The sequence below is a fragment of the Rhinolophus hipposideros genome (genome assembly GCF_964194185.1).
Source record: "Rhinolophus hipposideros genome assembly, chromosome: 6".
In the NCBI taxonomy this organism is placed as follows: Eukaryota; Metazoa; Chordata; class Mammalia; order Chiroptera; family Rhinolophidae; genus Rhinolophus; species Rhinolophus hipposideros.
The window spans coordinates 19,608,372-19,627,763 of NC_138052.1; the positions used below are offsets into that span (position 1 = coordinate 19,608,372).

At 35.9% G+C, this 19,392-nt stretch overlaps 1 protein-coding gene across 2 annotated transcripts in view; it reads left to right on the plus strand.

Moving 5' to 3' along the window:
* THSD7B (thrombospondin type 1 domain containing 7B) overlaps positions 1-19,392 on the plus strand; it is an 815,330-nt gene that overhangs the window by 784,837 nt on the left and 11,101 nt on the right. For both annotated transcript variants that reach the window (XM_081051932.1, XM_081051933.1), the window contains exons 23-27: positions 311-484; positions 586-681; positions 2,914-2,996; positions 7,072-7,264; positions 10,612-10,699. In XM_081051932.1, the coding sequence (XP_080908058.1) occupies positions 311-484; positions 586-681; positions 2,914-2,996; positions 7,072-7,264; positions 10,612-10,699 (634 nt within the window). The remainder of the gene's footprint in view (positions 1-310; positions 485-585; positions 682-2,913; positions 2,997-7,071; positions 7,265-10,611; positions 10,700-19,392) is intronic.

Consider the following 19,392-nt stretch of genomic DNA (forward strand, 5'->3'; position numbering starts at 1 on the left):
TACATCTCCGTTTAAAACAATGTATTATCACTAGCAGACACATGGTGTTCTCTAGATACGACTATGATTTGAAGCAAAGTAATGCCAATCTGGTACTTAGCAGTCTCTTCCTGAACTAGATTAAACCATCAATTACTTCATCAATCTTAGTACCTCTAAATGGAAAACTGGTCAAAGTAGAAAGCATGGTATCTGGAATTTGCCCCTATCACTGCACCACCGCCACCACCGATCTCACTGTGAGCCCTGTCTGTGTAAATGCTGTCAAATACCAGTTACCGTGTTGTCCTCCCCCCACTCTGTGCTCCAGGAGACTGCCATTTAACAGAATGGTCAGAGTGGAGCACGTGTGAATTAACCTGCATCGATGGAAGGAGCTTCGAGACAATGGGCCGCCAATCTAGGTCAAGAACATTTATAATTCAGTCTTTTGAGAACCAAGACAGCTGTCCCCAGCCGGTTCTAGAAACACGTCCTTGTACAGGTACAAAAAGCACTTTTCAGTTCTCAGCTTTGATTGATTAATGATTATTCTCTTTTTAATGTGAGATATAATAGAACCACTGTTATCACATTTGCTTGCAGGAGGCAAATGTTACCACTACACATGGAAAGCAAGTCTTTGGAACAATAATGAACGGACTGTATGGTGTCAACGTTCAGATGGCATTAATGTCACAGGTATTCCTACCTAAGATTCATATGGGCTTTTCAAAAACATCTCTGAGTATGCTGTTTGTGAGAAGAATTAGTTTACAAATTCTAAGCAAGGACAGACCAGTCTTCATGGCAAATTGTCATTAGACCTCTGAAACTCAGCCAGCAAACAATTCTATTTGAAGACCCATAATATATCAAAGAACTTAAAAAAATAAGGTGAAACATAATAAATGCCCATAAATATATGATTTGGGACAAAGACTAAAAAAGACTGATTCTTGTATGAAACAATGATCTCTAAAATTTTAAATCATGTACCTTCTTAGTAAAAAGTTTTTGAGGACATATCGTAACATATTCCCACACTACTGTGCTTATGTACCATATTATAAACACACACAGAAATTGAAGTTAAAAGTGTTTATTAGTATATAAGAAAATTTAAAATACTGCATTTGTGAATGCTGCAAAAAACTTGTTTGCTGCCAATTATAAATGCTTGTATTCCTTCACTGGAAGCTTACTTTTTGAATATTGTGCTATTCATGATTATTACTTAATATCTAAATATAGACTGAGAGAAATGTTCCTCATTCCTGATGATGAATACAATTTGACCTACAAATAGTCTTCTCAATAATTTTAAACATTTTTTATGCCTTCTTATCAGAGAAAATTAAATTGTTATTTTTAATTAGTACTAGGCTGGCAAAGAACTTATTGTAGGAACGGGAGTAGGAATAGAATTATTAGGAATAGAATTATCAGCTCTGCATTTTCCTTGTGTATTTGTTTTTGCATTTGATAATCCCTTAATCCATAGTGTATTCATATACTAATTTATTTCATGCTACTTGTCTATTTTATGTTATTATTAAAAGTCAATATCCTGTAAAATCTACCTAATCAGGAACACAGAAAGCATCATATTCAGCAATATGTTAAGAGTTAAAGTGGGGCAGTTGCATTATCCAATTCTCTGCACAGAGTACTTCATGCCCCAAGTACAACAGGTGGACATCTGATGAATGATCTCAGGTTACTAGTATCGTCTGCAAACAATTATCAGAAATTAATTTCATTTTTAAAATTTAAACAAAAATGTTGTATAAACTATGTAAATTCAAATATTTTTCTTGTCAGTTCCCACAAGATGGCCTCCTGCAGTGGTGTACACACTCCACTTTGGAGATGAATGATTTAAAGATCAGAAAACACCTCCTCCAAACACAATTAGGAGCAACGGGCCTGTCTGGTTATTGCCACTAATGCCCAAATTAATAGCTTCACACCTAGGTGTTCATTCTGGAATATGGGGCTTTGTGTGTGTGTGTGTGGATTATTTTATTTTTCAGGTAACAGTAGGAATTTCACTGCTTCATTCTCAGAGAAAGTGTAGATCTGACTGTTCTCTATACTATTACCTCACGCCCAAAGATTTTTTGCTAGCTATGAAATCAAACTGCAACTAGTTGATAGTTACAGTAATACAAAGGCTAGGGCCTATTAGTACAACCAATATTATGAATGAGGTTAACATACTACTCTAGAACATTATGTAATTTCTTAGCTTAGTACTCTGAATCCAGGAAGGCAAAACTAATATGGAAATGAATTTCAGAAGCTAGAGGATGAATTATACCTACCATTTACTCAAAAATAATTACTAAGTACTGTGGCAGATGTGTGATTGCGTGTCCTGGAGTCTATATATTTGCTCTTAAAAATATATGCGGGAGTCAGGGTATGTTTTTCCCGATTGACATACATTTAAAAATGTTACCAAAGTGTTTGATATTGTGGTCCTATGCATTTGTGGTCCTTTTAGCATTTGGTTATTGGGAATTGGCCTGGTGCCTAGTTGGGGTATTCTGGGAATGGAGAAATATATACTTAGAATAAGTCTCCAGCAAACACAGTTTCTGCTCCTGAACTTAAATTGAGATTTCACCAGTTCTTTTACTGACTCTGGCACTCAGACTTTGCGGTCAAGCATAGCCATATGAGAGCATCACATTGCCAGGGAGCAGGTATAAAAAAATCTACTGCAAATATTTTCTGTTAGCAGAGCCTCCCAACTCAAACAATCCATCCTGTAGTAATCAATAAAGTAAGACTGGGCCACATGTCAGCAAATTGATTTACTAAATAAAAAAAATTCTGTTACAAAGTAGCCAGTGCCAGAGAAGAAATGAATGTTTTTAATGTTTATCATAGAAAAATCTGCAAATGATGGTGGGATTTCCTTTGTAGGAGGCTGCGCCCCTCAGGCACGTCCTGCTGCTATTCGACAGTGTAATCCAGCCTGCAGAAAACCTTTCTCCTACTGTACACAGGTGAGTCATGGACTAGAGACTTCTACAAGTATTTTAATTGCTGTGTTATACATATGCTGTTGGATGTTTTCCAGCTACAGCCAAGCAGCAGTTCTGCGTGCCCATGATACCACCTAGAGGTGTTTGCAGGAGTAATCACCGCTTATTAAGAATTTCTTTGCAGGGCCATGATTTAAGGCAAGCAGTATTTTTGCTATAAATCTGTCTATGGGAAAATCTATTTTTCAGTCATCTAAATTATATTAACTCTATCAGTAAATGTTCTCAGTCGATATATTCTTCCATTCTTAGCCTTTCATATACCTAAACTATTTTGAAAAGTATTATAAATGCTGTGTTCACATTTGCTAAATATTATGTAGTAAAATTATTTACAATATAAGTACTATACTTTTACTTCATTTTAAATAAGTTAAATATATGCCTAAGGATACAAATTGCATATGTGTGTGTGTGTGTACATATAGATGTGTGTACACACACATCTATATATTTTTAAACGATTTTTTTATTTTTCAATTACAGTTGACATACAATATTATATTAGTTTCAGATATACATCATAATTAAACATTTATATAACTTACAAACTAATCACCCCAATAAATATAGTACCAATCTGACACTGTACATAGTTATTACGATATTATTGACTATATTCCTTATACTGTATTTTATATCCTCGTGACTATTTTGTAATAACTAATTTGTACTTCTTAATCTCTTCCCCTTTTTCACCTTGCCCCCTATCCACCCTCCTGCCTGACAACCATTGAAATGTTCTCTGTATCTAGTTTATATTGTTTGTTCATTTATTCTATTCTTTAGATTCCACATATAAGTGAAATCATATGGCATTTGTCTTCCTCTGTCTGACTTACTCCACTCAGCACTATACCCTCTAGGTCCATCCATGTTGTTGCAGATGGCAAGATTTCATTTTCTGAGTAATATTCCACTGTATATACGTACCACCTCCTCTTTATCCATTCATCCATTGATGAACACCCAGGCTGGTTCCATATCTTGACTGTTTTAAGTAATGCTGCAGTGAACATATGTCTCTTCAAAATAGTGTTTCTGGTTTCTTAGGATAAATACCCATCCTGGCTCCCTTTTTGTTACTTGTTATAGCCTTTGTTTTAAAGGCTGTTTTATCTGCTATATGTATTGCTACTCCAGCGTGGTTTTTTTTCATTTCCATTTTTATGAAATATCTTTTTCCACTCCTTTATTTTTTCTGTGTGTGTCTTTCAATCTGAAGTGAGTCTTGTAGGCAGCGTATGTAAGGCACCCTATCTTTTGCTTGGAGGATTTAGTCTATTTATATTTAAAGTAATTGTTAATTTACTTTAACAATAAAATGTACTTACTGCAATTTTATTCATATTTTTGATCTTTTGTTTCATCTTAAAGAAGTCCCTCTAAGATTTCTTGTATTATTGGTTTGGTGGTGATGAACTCCTTTAGCTTTTTCTTGTCTGGGAAGCTCTTTATCTGTCCTCTGATTGTCAATGATAGCTTTGCTGGGTAATATTGGTTGTATGTCTTTGCTTTTCATCACTTTCTTTATTTCCTGCCAATTCCTTCTGGCCTGCAAAATTTCTATTGAGAAACCAACTGACAATCTTATGGGAGCTTCCTTGTAGGTAACTAACTGACTTTCTCTTGCTGCTTTTCAGAGTCTCTTTTTGTTTTTATTTAACCTTTGGCCTTTTAATTATGATATGTATTGGTGTGAGTCTGTTTGGGTTAATCTTGTTTGAAACTCTGTGCTTCCTGAGCTTGTATATTTCATTCACTAGGTTAGGGAAGTTTTCCATCATTGTTTCTTCTTCAAATAGATTTTCAATTCCTTTCTCTCTCTTTTTCTGGTACCCCTATGAAGGGAATATTGGTATGCTTGATGTTGTCCCAGAGGTCATTTAAACTATTCTCATTTTTTAAAATTATTTTTATCTTTTTTGCTGTTATGATTGGGTGTTTTCTGCTACCTTATGTTCTACATTGCTGATGTGATCCTCTACTTCGTCTAATCACTATTGATTCCCTCTAATGTATTCTTACTTCTGACTAGTTCTTTTTTAGTTTTCTATCTCTTTGTTGAAGTTCTCTCTGAGTTCGTTGAGTATCCTTATAACTAGTGTTTTGAACGCTGCCTCTGGTAGATTGCTTGTCACCATTTTGTTTAGTTATTTTTCTGGAGTTTTGTTCTGTTCTTTTCAGACTGGGAGGTATGTTTTTCTTTTTTTTTTTTTTTTTGTCTCCCCATTTGGCTGTCTCCCTGTGTTTGTTTCTATGTGTTAGGTAGAGCTGTTTCCCACTCTTGGTAGAGTGGCCTTATGTAGTAAGTGTTCTGTGGGGCCCAGTGGCTCAGTCTTCCTGTTCACCTAAGCTGGGTGCACCAGGTGTGTCCCATGTTGTGTGGTTTGTGTATGCCCTCCTGTTGTAGTTGAGCCTTAGTCGCTGTGTGTATGTCAATGGCAGGGACTGACACTCAGTTTGACTGGTTGTGAGGACTGGCCATGACTACAGTGGAGGAGCTGTTTTGCAGTTGCTGACCCTATGGAGTAGGACTCTGGTTCCTGTCCAGTCTCTCCTTAGGTGTGTCGTTTGTGGAGGTGGTCGGGGGTGGTCTGAAGCTGGCCACTGCATGTGTTGGTTCTCAGGCCTCTTGGAAGGGGCTCTGTTGCAGGCCAATGTCAGCTGCTGCCTGTGCCCTGCCTGGGGCCATTTGGTATGAGCTACACAATGATCTGTAGATAGTTACCATTTGTACTGGGCTTGGGGCTCCTTAGCAAGAAGTACGGGGAAGGCTGAGTCCAGATGGCATTTTTGGGGATTTGTGAATCTTTGGGAGGTTTTTAGGAAAGTCCATGGCATGAGCCAAGATAGATAATTTATATATAAAAGCCACTGGAAGCATCTTGGGGAGAATGGTGTCACTAGGTTGATGGAGACTCAGGTATGGGGCCTGCTTGCGTGCGGGGTCAGGGGAAGGCCCCACAAAAGAATAATGGCTTCTACCACTGCTTCTGTCTGGGAGAAAGCTCCCTGCCTTCCCTTGGCCTAGAGCCAGAAATTTATGTCCTGGTTGCCTGTTGAGCTGCTGCCCATGTGTGTACCCTTTTAAGAGGAACGCCTGGGACTCCAACTACAATATCCACTGGTTTTCACAGACAGAAGTTGTGGGGACTTCTCTTCCTGCCACTGGAACTCTCGGCTGGGGAACCTGGTGTGCGGGCTGGGACCCCTCACTCCTAGGGGGGACCTCAGCAGCTGAGATGTCCTGCTGATTTTTAACCCTCACACTTTGTGTGGGACCAGCCTGTGTCATGGCTTCATCCCCCCTACTAGTCTTGGCATGGCTTCTTCTGCATATCCTTTGTTATGAGAGTTCTGTTCAGCTAGACTTTAGGTGATTCTCAATGATGGTCATTCTGTAGGTTAGTTAATTTTGATGTGGTCATGAAAGGAGACAATCACAGTGTTTATCTACTCCGCCATCTTGACCAGAAGCCCCCCACCCCTCTTTTTTCCTGCAGAAATCTTTTCAGTTCTCCCTTAACTCCCATCTACCACTGCTCAGGAATTAATGCAAAATAGTCAATTTATTCTAATCAGTGACACTTATAATGTGCAGTGCATATATAATTTTTTAGAAAGTTATGTGATATTCCTTAAACAGGTTTCTTCTTATAGGCATGTGCCTTTGGTGAAATCTTTCTTGCTCCACGTGGGCGGCCTTCCTTGAGTGCAGATAATTTGATTAAATGGCACATCTCTGAGGGATAAAAGGATGTAGTTAATACTCTCTATTGACAGAGAATTGTGATTTCATATTTTGAAGAAGAAAGAATCATAAACCACTAGAAATAGCTGATGAGTTATTTAAGGGTTGATTTTTTAATTCAGAAAGATGAACTGCTTATTGGATTTTCATCTCTTTGGCAAGTCTGTTGCTAAAAAACCCTAAATTGCCATGACATGCTAATATCAAATGTTTCCAACATTTAAATTATTTTTTCATCGGCACAACTCACTGTGTAACCATAAGTATATTTTTATGCTGTAGGGTGGAGTCTGTGGTTGTGAGAAGGGTTATACAGAGATAATGAGATCAAATGGTTTTCTGGATTATTGCATGAAAGTACCTGGCTCAGAGGATAAAAAAGCTCATGTGAAAAACCTTCCTGGGAAAAATAGACCTGTGAATTCAAAAATACATGATATATTTAAAGGATGGTACCTTCAACCCCTTGATCCAGGTATGTTTCAGTTATGAATAAGAAATGTAAATTTTCTCATCGGGGATTGGGTTTCATATTTATGACTTCTGTCCATGGCAGGAAGAATGGAGGGAAGGCATAAAAAAGAAAAGCAGGGGGAAATATGGTATAGTTTAAGGTTTCTCAAATCTGAGTATTGTATAATGTATGGTCCCTTTTAAATGTAAAATATTTTCATGGATGATTGAAGATAAGTTTATCAACCCCAGCCTAAGAGATGCTGAATTAAATAACTACAATTAAAACCTTTAAAATATATATTAATTGTGAATTCTTTCTGCAAAAGTGTATTTTTTCCAGCTGTAAATTTGTGTATATGCAATTTGTGTATATGCAAATTAAAAGCAAAAATTGGAATAGATTCTCAGGAACATGCAGATACCTTAGGAAATGTCCAGGGACTCTATATGGTTTGAGAAACCGGTGAAATGATAGAAAGTATCCATTTCAGAGGCAGACAGACCTTGTTGTCATCATGGCTCAGACTTTCTTCACCTCTCTGGACTTGTTTCTTCATCTGTTGAATCAATCTAGAAGTACCTACCCTGCAGGATCGTCATGGGTATTAGAGTGCCTTGATGTATCAGGCCTGTAGGGCTCAGGAATTGGTGATTATGAAGATCAGGAATGAACATTTATTAGATGCTTTCTGTGTACCCTGTGGTTCTGTGCTGGTTATAGTGCAGGAATCATTTCATTATTTTCTGGCAACCTAGTGAGATGCTATCATTCCCATTTTAGAAATTAGGAGTCTGAAACTGTGCAAATAAATTTGACCAAAGTCACACTATCAGTAAGTGACATAAGGTCTGAAAGTCATGTCATAAAGTCCTTTACATAGCACTGGTCTCTGCTTCTCACTTTGTAAAGTGGGCAGAAAATGAAAGCAAGATATTGTATCAGATGTACCACTTCTAAGAAACAAAATGCTACTAATGACTGAACAAAGTGACAAAAGTCACAGGTCATGGAGAGGGAAGAGACAGACAAAGCTTAGGCAAAATATACCCTGGGAACACTCCTACCAGACCCTAGGCCTTTGCCAGACCAAAAGTGCCTTGATGTTGTGCTTAAATGAAATAAAAACCAGAGCCCAGCTTCAAAGGACCCTAGATCTTGTGGAAGAAACAAGATTTGCTATCGTCAACCCATTTGTAAGAATGATCACAATATCTCCCTCACTTCTAATTCCGCTGTATGTCTGAGTATGCTGTAAAGTTTTAAAAACATCTTATTCATGTTGTAACTAAGCAGTAATTTTACTTTGAAGGACACTGGTATGCAATGTAGCCATGCTTACCTGTTGCCTGTAGACCCACTTCAGGAAAAGAATTAGGGTGAGGTTCCAGGGATATTAGTCTTTAAATTTACAAGTGAGGTCCTTAACGTTTGGTAGTTTAATTTAGCAATAATATCATGTATACAAATATACACGTGTCTATGTGTATACATATCGATTATTCATACATAAATTATTGTGTACTCATATATATATATATATATATATATATATATATATATATATATATGTATGTATATAAGCATATAAATTATATATTTACTTGGGGAAGGGAGTTTATAACTTTCACTATGTGTTTGTGAGAGTACAAATTGGAGCAACCTTTAGGGGAGCACCTAGGCAATATAGACCACACATTGTAACAAAATTTTTCTCCTAGTAATTCATCAGACAATATACATACATATATTAATGTAAATGATATTCATTACATGATGGCTTTCATATAGAAAATGAGTGGAAACCACATAAATATCTCTAGAGACAATTATGCAATATATATCATGGATACATTAAAAAGAATGAAATAGACCTTTATGAACCAGAATGGAAATATTTCTAACATATATTGTTAAGTGAAAGAAAGTACAAATCAAAGGGAATGATATGTACCAACTGTGTCTTCAAAAAAATAAAGCTTGTATTTGTGTGTACATATCCACATACTTGCATACGCAGAAACAAGGGTGAAATGATTCACAAGGAAACTAATAACAATGGTAGCTCCTAGGTAGGGAACTGAGAGGAGAGGGTAGCAGGAACACTTATTTTTCACCACATATCTTTGTAGTTTGAAGTTTGACCCTATATCCACTATGTTACGGTAAAGAGTTATTTTCTTTTTTAAGTAACATACTTAAAGATCATGGACCTCTCCACCAGGAATTTAAAAGTACTAGATCCTCCCAAGATTTCCACTCTATTAAGTTTAGGTCTAATAAGATTAAAGGAGCATTCTCACTTAGGGAAGACATTTTTTTTTTTAATTACAAATGTAAAAAACTCAGATTAGGAGATTTCATCATTAGTGTTTCAAAGAGATGAGGATCAAAGCTTTGTTAATAGCTTTATGACCCTAGAAAAATATCATTACTGCATTGAAACCTCATTCTAAAACCTAACTGAAGTTTGAAAGTGTCTTGTAAGCAAAAACTATAATAGGTGGTCAGGATATAATTGAACGAAATTGTGTTTTACTCCAAAGAAGTGTTGTTTACAAGATTTTGATTGTTTTTCATCCTACAGAAGCTTTTAGAATAAGATGCTGATATGTGTTTTTTGGACCTGCCGTTAATTACATTCATGGCTTATAATGAACCTTCTGTTTGTGTACATCTTTCAGAGAAGGATTACAGTTCCTTTGTTAGTCCAATTCTAAGTTTAGTTAACTGTGTGCTCACATAAAATAGAGCAAAAAACATACAGTTCCAGAAACAAGTCAAATTTCTATCATATATAGAATAAATATGCATACACTTAAGTTATATAGTAAAAGTCACAAACTGACCAGACCATTATCTATTTTTCTTTAACTCTAGCAGATAGCAAATCCAAAATAATGTATACTTGCACACATGTGGTTATTATACAATAATCTGGTAAATTGATTAGGTTACTTGACCATACGGGTTTGGTTCACCCAACGTCATTCAGGAAGCAAAGCCATAAAAAATGGTCATAGTAATTTTCTTTGCACTCAGGAGTGTTTAATTATAATTTAGTTCTTCTACTTATGTGGTCAAAATGTTTTGCAATACTTTTGTATTACATGTATAAGACTATACACACATGAAAATTAATTCAAAATAGCCGGATAGTTGTTAGATTTTAATGGTTGCGTTTGTTTAGCATTGCGAGAATTTTGATAGATTATCTTAGATTGTCACTTTTTTTACATTTGATAGCTATCACATTTGGGTATTTCCCCTTATGCTTATGACTTATGCAAGTCTTATAAATAATAAATTTAAATGAGAAATAAAGCTTTTGTATGCTAAGCTTGTTATTCTATCTCTATTTTAAACAGATGGCCGAGTGAAAATTTGGGTTTATGGCGTTTCAGGTGGTGGTTTTCTTATCATGATTTTCCTAGTCTTTACTTCCTACCTTGTTTGGTAAGTACTAATTACCAGTTTATATTCCATGTTTTTATGGGTAGCATATTCATATCAGGATCATTGGCCATTATAACAGGACACTTGAACCCACAAATAATCAAAGTAGAAGTGTTGAATAGTTGAAATGGGAGATCATTATCTTTATTGTCCTCATTTGAAATGACTTTCTTTCATTTGATTTTCAAATAACATCAGAAGGTGCAAGAGACAAATCATTAGTCAGGACTTTCCCATTATAGTATTTTGATTTATATCAGTAGTTTTCAGTTTGGCATCTGTTTTCATTTGTATTTCCCGGCATCTCCAAGGGACTGATTCTTGGATCCCAGCCTGAGATACTGATTTAATTAGTTTTGCCTGTGGCTAGGATGTTTAAAAGTGTCCTTAGAAATTCTAATATGCAGCCAATTCTGAGAACCATTATACTAGGTAGTTCTAGTTCTTTAATTGGTCTATTTTGACCAGTTAGGTTAAAGTGACCAGTTGGTTCAAACAAAGTGTTAGCACATTTTAAATAGCGGAACCAAGTATTATCTACATTGACCAGCTATGAGACAAAATTTGTCATTTCCAAGAATCTCATCTTGTGACTAGTTCAGAAAATGTATAACTCTCAAAAAAGTATGATTAGTGTATTGTACAGAATATATTTTAGTTGATGAGACAGAAGTAAATACATTTAGATGTTTTCTAGTGTGTTGAGAATATTTTATTAGTTTCCTGAGCAGAATTTTCAAAGGAATTTTTTAAATATTTTATTTTTTATTTTTTAATTTATTGGAGTGACATTTGTTAGTAAAATTACATAGATTTCAGGTGTACAATTCTGTATTACATCATCTATAAATCCCATTGTGTGTTCACCACCCAGAATCAGTTCTCCTTCCATCACCATATATTTGGGATTTTTAAAAATATTATTGATCATAATATTTTTGGTCTCATAAACTAATTCCTTGAAAAAAATTACCCAATTTGTAATCTAGATTCAAAATCAGGCTAAACAAATTTAGCCTCAATTTCTGTTTCCAAAGCTATTCAGTTGTTAAATCTTTGCTGTTGGTCAATGAAAGTTAGTGACGAAAATATGACTTTAATTCTTTCTGCCACCTATAGTGATAGAAATTGAATCTCTATCCAGTTTATGTTTCTACAATGTTATAATAAAAAGTAACACCTTCAGTTGGTCATTCACCCTATAATCAAATGACAACCTTTTCTATGTTTGAATTAATGTTTTGTAAGTATTGCCTAGATCCTGTTTTAATGAGCAAATGAGGTTCAAAGCCGTATTACCCTGTTTCCCCAAAAATAAGCCCTAACCGGACAATCAGCTCTAATGCGTCTTTTGGAGCAAAAAATTAATGTAAGACCGGTATTATATTATATTATATTATATTATCCGGTTTTATATTATAGTAAAATAAGACTAGGTCTTATATTGATTTTTTGCTCCAAAGACGCATTAGAGTTGATTGTTCAGCTAGGTCTTATTTTCAGAGAAACAGTATATGAGAGATTTAAAGTGATAGGAAGCACTCACTACCAGAAAATAGTAGAACAAGAGGAGAAAGTCTGAAATTGCAACAAAGGACATGAACCTTTGACAGATGAGAAACTGCTCTCCAAACAAGGGACTAAACACAGTGTCAGATAATCTATTAGTCTTTAAAAGCTTGGATGTGTTCTAGTTGTTATCAGCCACGTCTCCAATTCCAGTTTGTATAGCTCTCTCTTCCCTCGAATAGCAGAGATCTAAAATTAACTGTTAGTACTACTCAAAACATTTGCCTTTTTACATTTCTCCATTCCCTCCAACTTAAAATTGTGTTAATCTTAATCCATTCCTTTAATGATAAATATTTACTGTGGCCTTTTCTGCATGACTGTAGGCTCTGGGGATTCATTAGGTACACCACTGAATTCTGGTGACAAACAATCTTCTAGAGAAATTTAATATTTAAAAAAAATCAAGTTTCCATTCACTTTTCCATGACCAAATTACATAAATATTTATGTACATTATTTCTCATACCTATTTTTTCGTCCTCAATCCCTGGTCTTAATAATTCCTCTTTGGGAAATAACACAATTGCTCCATATTTGGACCACTACAAAAGTCCCCTTGTCCAGTCAGATTAGTCTCCCTAAAACTTAGCCAGGTGCTCAGCTCCTCTCCTACTCAGACACCAGCAGTGGCTTCCCATTGACAGCAAATGAAACTTGTGTTCTAGCTGCCTGGCCAGTCAACTAACCTCTTTACAGTTTGAGCCCAAACAACAAATTCAACTTCATCTTTTCCTATTTTCCTATGCTCTTTTCCTATTTTCCTATGCTCTAGACAGTTTAGGTTGTATAGTTCCAAATATATTTAAGGCTTCATGTTATCATTGAACATTAAAAACACAAAGGAAAAAATATTTCACTTCCGTAATAAACTTGTTTTATTTTGATAAAGTATTAAATTTTCTACTTTAATATTTAATGTGCTTAGTTAATGCATTCATTAATGTGCTTAGTTAATGTATTCACATCAATATTCCTATATTCTTTGTTATTACATTATAAAATACTCATTTTCTGTAATTTAATAACAGTTTATTCAAAGTCCACATGTATCTTTCAGATCAGTCACTGTCACTGCTGTAGTCTCCTTCCCATAGTCAAATTCAGTTTTTCAAGATTACCATATTTATTGCCATCTGAATTGTTTGAGATACAGCATTTCTTTCTATCTCTGTGTTGTTGTTTCAGAGGTTTTATCCCAAGACCCATGTATCTATGCATATATATTAGAAAAGTTGGCCATGTTATTTGTAATGTGTGTGTGTGTGTGTGTGTGTGTGTGTGTATGATCCCCAATTTTTAAAAATGTACTGTAAAAGTACAAGGTAGTGCCTCATAATGTGAAAGATTTATAGGAGTTACAGGAGTTGGAAAAAAGGCTACAATCTATTTTTGAAGGATATTTTTTTAGGAGAAGTAACCTTATTTTAGGGCACTTAGGGTGGTGCATTCTAATTCTGCAAAGAGGCTTCCCATTCTATGATTTCCTTCACGATATTGCATTCGTCTAGAATGAATTTGTCACCATTAGCTATTGGCATTCCACCTGTTCTTCCCATTAAAACTCTAGTTCCAACATTTTCCTATCAAACAATCTAGAATAACTTCTCTATGCCTCCTCTACTATGGCTTACTCCATACTGGTATTTCAGTTATTTGTATAAATATCTTCCTTCTCTACTCAACCCCAAGGACTTTGTGGGAGGGAGAGGAATAGGTGTAATGGCTATATTTTTTAGATATAGTTTTCAGCACAAGTTTGAGAAATATGTATTGAACAAATGAATAAATGTATGAATAAGAGAGTGGATAAATAAAACAAGTAATGTATTGCCCATGATTTTTAGAGACAGAAGGCAGGAAAAAAAGTATATTTATCTGTCAAACAAAGTACTTTACAAAGATTGCCTTATTCAGTCCTCATAATAATCTAATAAGATGTTGTTTTTATCCTTATTTTCAAGCGAGAGTAAGTGATCCTTAGAAAAGTAAAATAACTTATCTGAGATCATCAGCCTGGTAAAATAAGCTCCAGGTTTTCCTAACCCCACAGTGTATGCTCTTTCCACTGGTATTCCAGTCTCCAGAGTTTCTTTCCTTTGAGTAATTCTAAAAGCTCTTTCAATTGAATGCAGTGTCTACCACTTTCATATTTTTTAGAGACTCCTTGTTTCCAAAATAAATTAAACGATAGACATAGAAACAGATCTAATTGATATTAAAACATGTACCATTTACCCTTACCTATGATCTGCCTAAAGAATCCAAATAGATACTATCACAGCATCTACTTCTATTAAATAACTTGCAGAAGAGTTAGAGGAAGACAGTTTTGGAGATTTTATATTTTCCTCTGAAAATAAAAGATTTAGGACAAGACAACTGCTATAATATGCGAGATCTTAGGTGTATACTTTTAGATGAAAGTAATTCATAATAAAATATGGAAATGCTTTTGAGGAAATATAAAAAAGTCTTCTTAAAGACATCATTCAGATACTACTCTGTATATCTGTCATCAGTGTTTGAAGATTTTGAAAATATTACTGATGTCCCAGTTCCCCTAGAAATAAAATTCCCTGAGGCACTTTAATGGGGATGACTGGTTGAGCTCTTAGTTAATCTATGCATAGATATAGTGCTTGGAAGCTACTACAGATAATGATACCCATTCTGCCTTTCTCAGCACAACTCAGTAAATGGTCTCTTATTCTGCCCAAGTTTGGGAATGACACCCCTACTTCCAGAGGGTCATCCCTCAAAAGTAACTGCAAACAAAAGACAATTTCTGGCTTTCATCACACTATTTAATCTCCACTGGCCTGGAGATGAGACCTTATGGCTTGATTCAACAATACTAAGAAGTGCTAGCAGCTTTCTTGTCGGTTCATAATGAACTCGCTTTTCTGGCTTCACGTGTTTATCCTTTGCTAAGATGCCAATGATTATGGAAGAGGTTACTTTAATGTTTGTCAGCAATGATCTCTTATAGCCAGGTTGCATGATGGATTAGAGAATGACTGGTGGTGGTCTATGTGCCAGGTGTTTGTGGGTCTTGATTTACCATGAAGTGATCACACCTTTTCTGATACCAGAATTGAGGTGACATATGTTTAAAGACAAAACTTATTATGTGAGGAAAAACTTAATACCAGTAAAGGAGAAATGAAAGGGAACAGGGGCCTCTAAAAACAAGTCTCATGGAGTTTTCTGGTCAAAATGACAGAGTAGGTAAAATTGTGTGCTCACCTCCTCCCAAGACCCATCAAAATTACAACTGAATTATAGAACAAACATCATTGAGAATCACCTGAACACTGGCTGAACAGAAGCCCTATAACTAAAGATTTAAAGACGAAGCCACATAGGAGGGGCAGAGACATGGAACAGGCAGGTCCCACACCCATGATCTGGTGATTAAGAATCAGGAGGGATATCTCAGCTGCAGAGGTCTCCCAGCCACAATGAGGAGCAAGAGGTCCCAACTGCACAGCCTAGGGCACCAGTGCAGGGAAGGAAAATCCCCATAACAACTTCCTGTGAAAAACAGCAAAGATTGTGTCCAAGAGAGATGACAGGCTGCTAAAGAGCTAAGCATCACGGGTCATAAAGCGCCCAAGGACAGACTCACTTTCTCACAAACTGATTCACTCTGAGCTCCAGCACAGGGGCAGCAGCTTGAAAAGCACCAGGGACATACAGGGAGAAACTGATTGACTAGTTTCAGCCAGCTCTCTCCAAGGATGAAGTGCTGGCATATGCCATTGTTTCTTTCTTGAACCCTCTCCCAACCCACCTGGCAGACAAATATGGGCACCGAATTTGCGCTTTCCATTAATCTGGCTAACACAGTTCACCCCACCCTGGTGGTTCCCTGAGGCTCCATCCCACTCAACTCACATGCCCTAACCTCTTTCAGCAGTTCTTCTTCAAAAACTGCCAGGCTTGGCTAGAGCTGTGGACATTCCTAAAATCTCTGAAAGGTCCACAAACCCCAGATATCCAGCAGATGTCCTCAGCATGCCCTTTGCCTCTTGCTAAGCAGACCCAAACACCGCACTAGTGACAGCCTGCCTCGGTTCACAGCATAGCCTCTCTCAGGCAACTCCTAGCCCAGCACAGGTAGCAACCAACTGTAGATCACATTGTAGCTCCTACCAGGTACCCCCAAGCAATGGCTGACCTTGGTACACCAGAGCACATCCCAAGAGGGCCCAGGACCACCACACGCAGTGTCTGTCTTCAGATCTTACCAAAGCACCAGCCAATAAAGTCCACAAATGACACACCCCAAGGGCAGACTGAGCAGGCACCAGAGCCCTGCTAAAGTGGATCCAGCTCTGTGGAGTCACCCCCACAAAACAAATTATCTGCTGTCGTCATGGCCAATCCTCACAGCTAGCCGACTTGAGAGTCAATCCCACCTACTGACATGCCAATAACAGTCAAGCCTCAACTACAACAGAAGAACAAGGGACAACTTTGGAACATTTTTTCAGGAGATTAAGAAGACTGCACCACTGTGCTCCACAGGATACCTACTACATAACACCACACTGCCAAGACTGGGAGACATAGTAGATCTACGAAATACATAGAAATAAACATAGACGGCCAAAATGAGGAGACAAAGAAACATGTCCCAAGTGAAAGAACCAGACAGAAGTCCAGAAAATGAACTAAACAAAATGGAGACAAGCAATCTACCAGATACAGAATTCAAAACACTGGTTATAAGGATGCTCAATGAACTTAGGAGAATAATAAATGAACTCAGTGAGAACTTTAACAAAGAGATTGAAACCATAAAAAAGAACTAGTCAGAAATGAAGAATAACTGAAATCAGGAACACATTAAAGGGAATTAACAGCAGATTAGATGAAGCATAGGATCAAATCAGTCAGTTGTGTACAAGGGAACTCCCATTAGATTATCAGCTGATTTCTCAATAGAAACTTTGCAGGCCCAAAGGGACTGGCATGAAATATTCAAAGTGATGAAAGGCAAAGACTTACAAACAAGGTTACTCCACCCAGCAAAGCTATAAATTAGAATCAAAGGAGTAATAAAGACTTTCCCAGACAAGAGAAAGCTAAAGGAGTACATCACCACTAAACTGGTATTACAAGAAATGTTAAAGGGACTTCTTTAAGAATAAAAGATCAAAAATATAAATAAGAAAACAGGAAAAACAATCCTCACTTATAAAGGCAAAGGTTAAAAGGCAAAAATAAGAAGATCATGTAAAATTAAAACAATAAATTAGGATACACACAATGATGAAAACATAAATATGGAAGGATGAGTAAAACTTGTAGTGATTTTAGAATGCGTTTTAACTTAGTATCCATCAACTTAAAATAGACTATTACAAACATAATTTGGTATATACGAAGCACATGGTAACCACAAATCCAAACTCTACAAGAGATACTCGTATACCGAGACAGACAGAGAGAGAGAGAGAGAGAGAGAGAGAGAGAGAGAGAGAGAGAGAGAGATGTCCAAATACAACACTATAGAAAGTCATCAACATACAAGAGAAGAGAGCAAAAGAATGAGAAAGGAACAGAGAACTACAAAAACAATGTAAAAAAGCAACTAATAAAATGGCAGTAACCATATACCTATCAATAATTACTTTAAATGTAAATGGACTAAATGCTCTAATCAAAAGACATAGGGTGGATAAAAAACAAGACCCATACACAGACTGCCTACAAGAGATCTCCTACAGACTGAAAGTAAAGGGATGGAAAAATATATTTCATGCAAATGGAAATTAAAAAAAAAAAAAACTGCTGGGGTAGCAATACGTATGTCAGACAAAATAGACTTTAAAAACAAAACCTATAATCGTAGACAAAGAAGGACATTTCATAATAAACTGATCAATCCAACAAAAGAAAATAACTCTTATAAACATCTATGCACCCCATGTAGGAGCACATAAATATATAAATCAAATACTGATGTACATAAAGGGAGAAATTGACAGTAATTGTAGGGGAATTTAATATTCCATTGACATGAGTGGATACATCATACAGACAGAAAATCAACAAGTAAACAGTGACTTTAAATGACACATTAGACCAGATGTACTTAATTGATATTTTTAGGACAATTCACCACAGAGCTGCAGAATATACTTTCAAGTGCACGTGGAACATTTTTCAAGATAGACTACATGTTCAACCACAAAACAAATCTTAGTAAATTTAAGAAGATTGAAATCATATCAGTCTTCTTCTCTGATCACAATGCTATAAAACTAAAAATCAATTACATGAAAACTGAAAAACACACTAACACATGGAGGCTAAGCAACATGCTACTAAACAATGAATCAGATAACAATGAGATAAAGGAGGAAATCAAAGGTACCTTGAGATAAATGAAAATGAAAACAAGGACACAAACATCTATGGGACACAGCCAAAGCCATTCTAAGACGGAAATTTAGAGCAATACAGGCTTACCTTAAGAAACAAGAAAAATTTTAAAGAAACAATGTAATCTAACACCTAAAGGACTAGAAAAACAAAGCCCAAAATGAATTGAAGAAAAGAAGTAATAATGATCAGAGTTTATGTAAATGAAATAGAGTCTTATAAAACAATATAAACGATGAATGAAACCAAGAGCTGGTTCTCTGTGGGAAAAAAATATATATATAAATATATATAAATATATATAAATATATGTATATAAATATATATTTATATATATACTTTAATCAAACTCATCAATAAAAAGGAGAGAAAGCCCAAATAAAGAAAATCAGAAATGAAAGAGGAGTGGTAGCAAGCACACCACAGAAACACAAATGATTATAAGAAAATAATATGAATAATTATAGGGAAACAAATTGGGCAACCTGGAACAAATGGATACATTCCTAGGAACATACGATCTACCAAGGCTGAACCAGGAAAAACAAAATTTGAACAAGTGATAACTGCTATTGAAATCAAATCAAAAACTGGTAATCAAAAACTCCTAAGGGGGGAAAGAGTCCAGGACCAGATGGCTTCACAGGAGAATTTTACCAAAAATTCAAAGAATTAATACCTATCCTTCTCAGACTATTCCAAAAAACTTGAAGAGAAAGGAAGGTTCT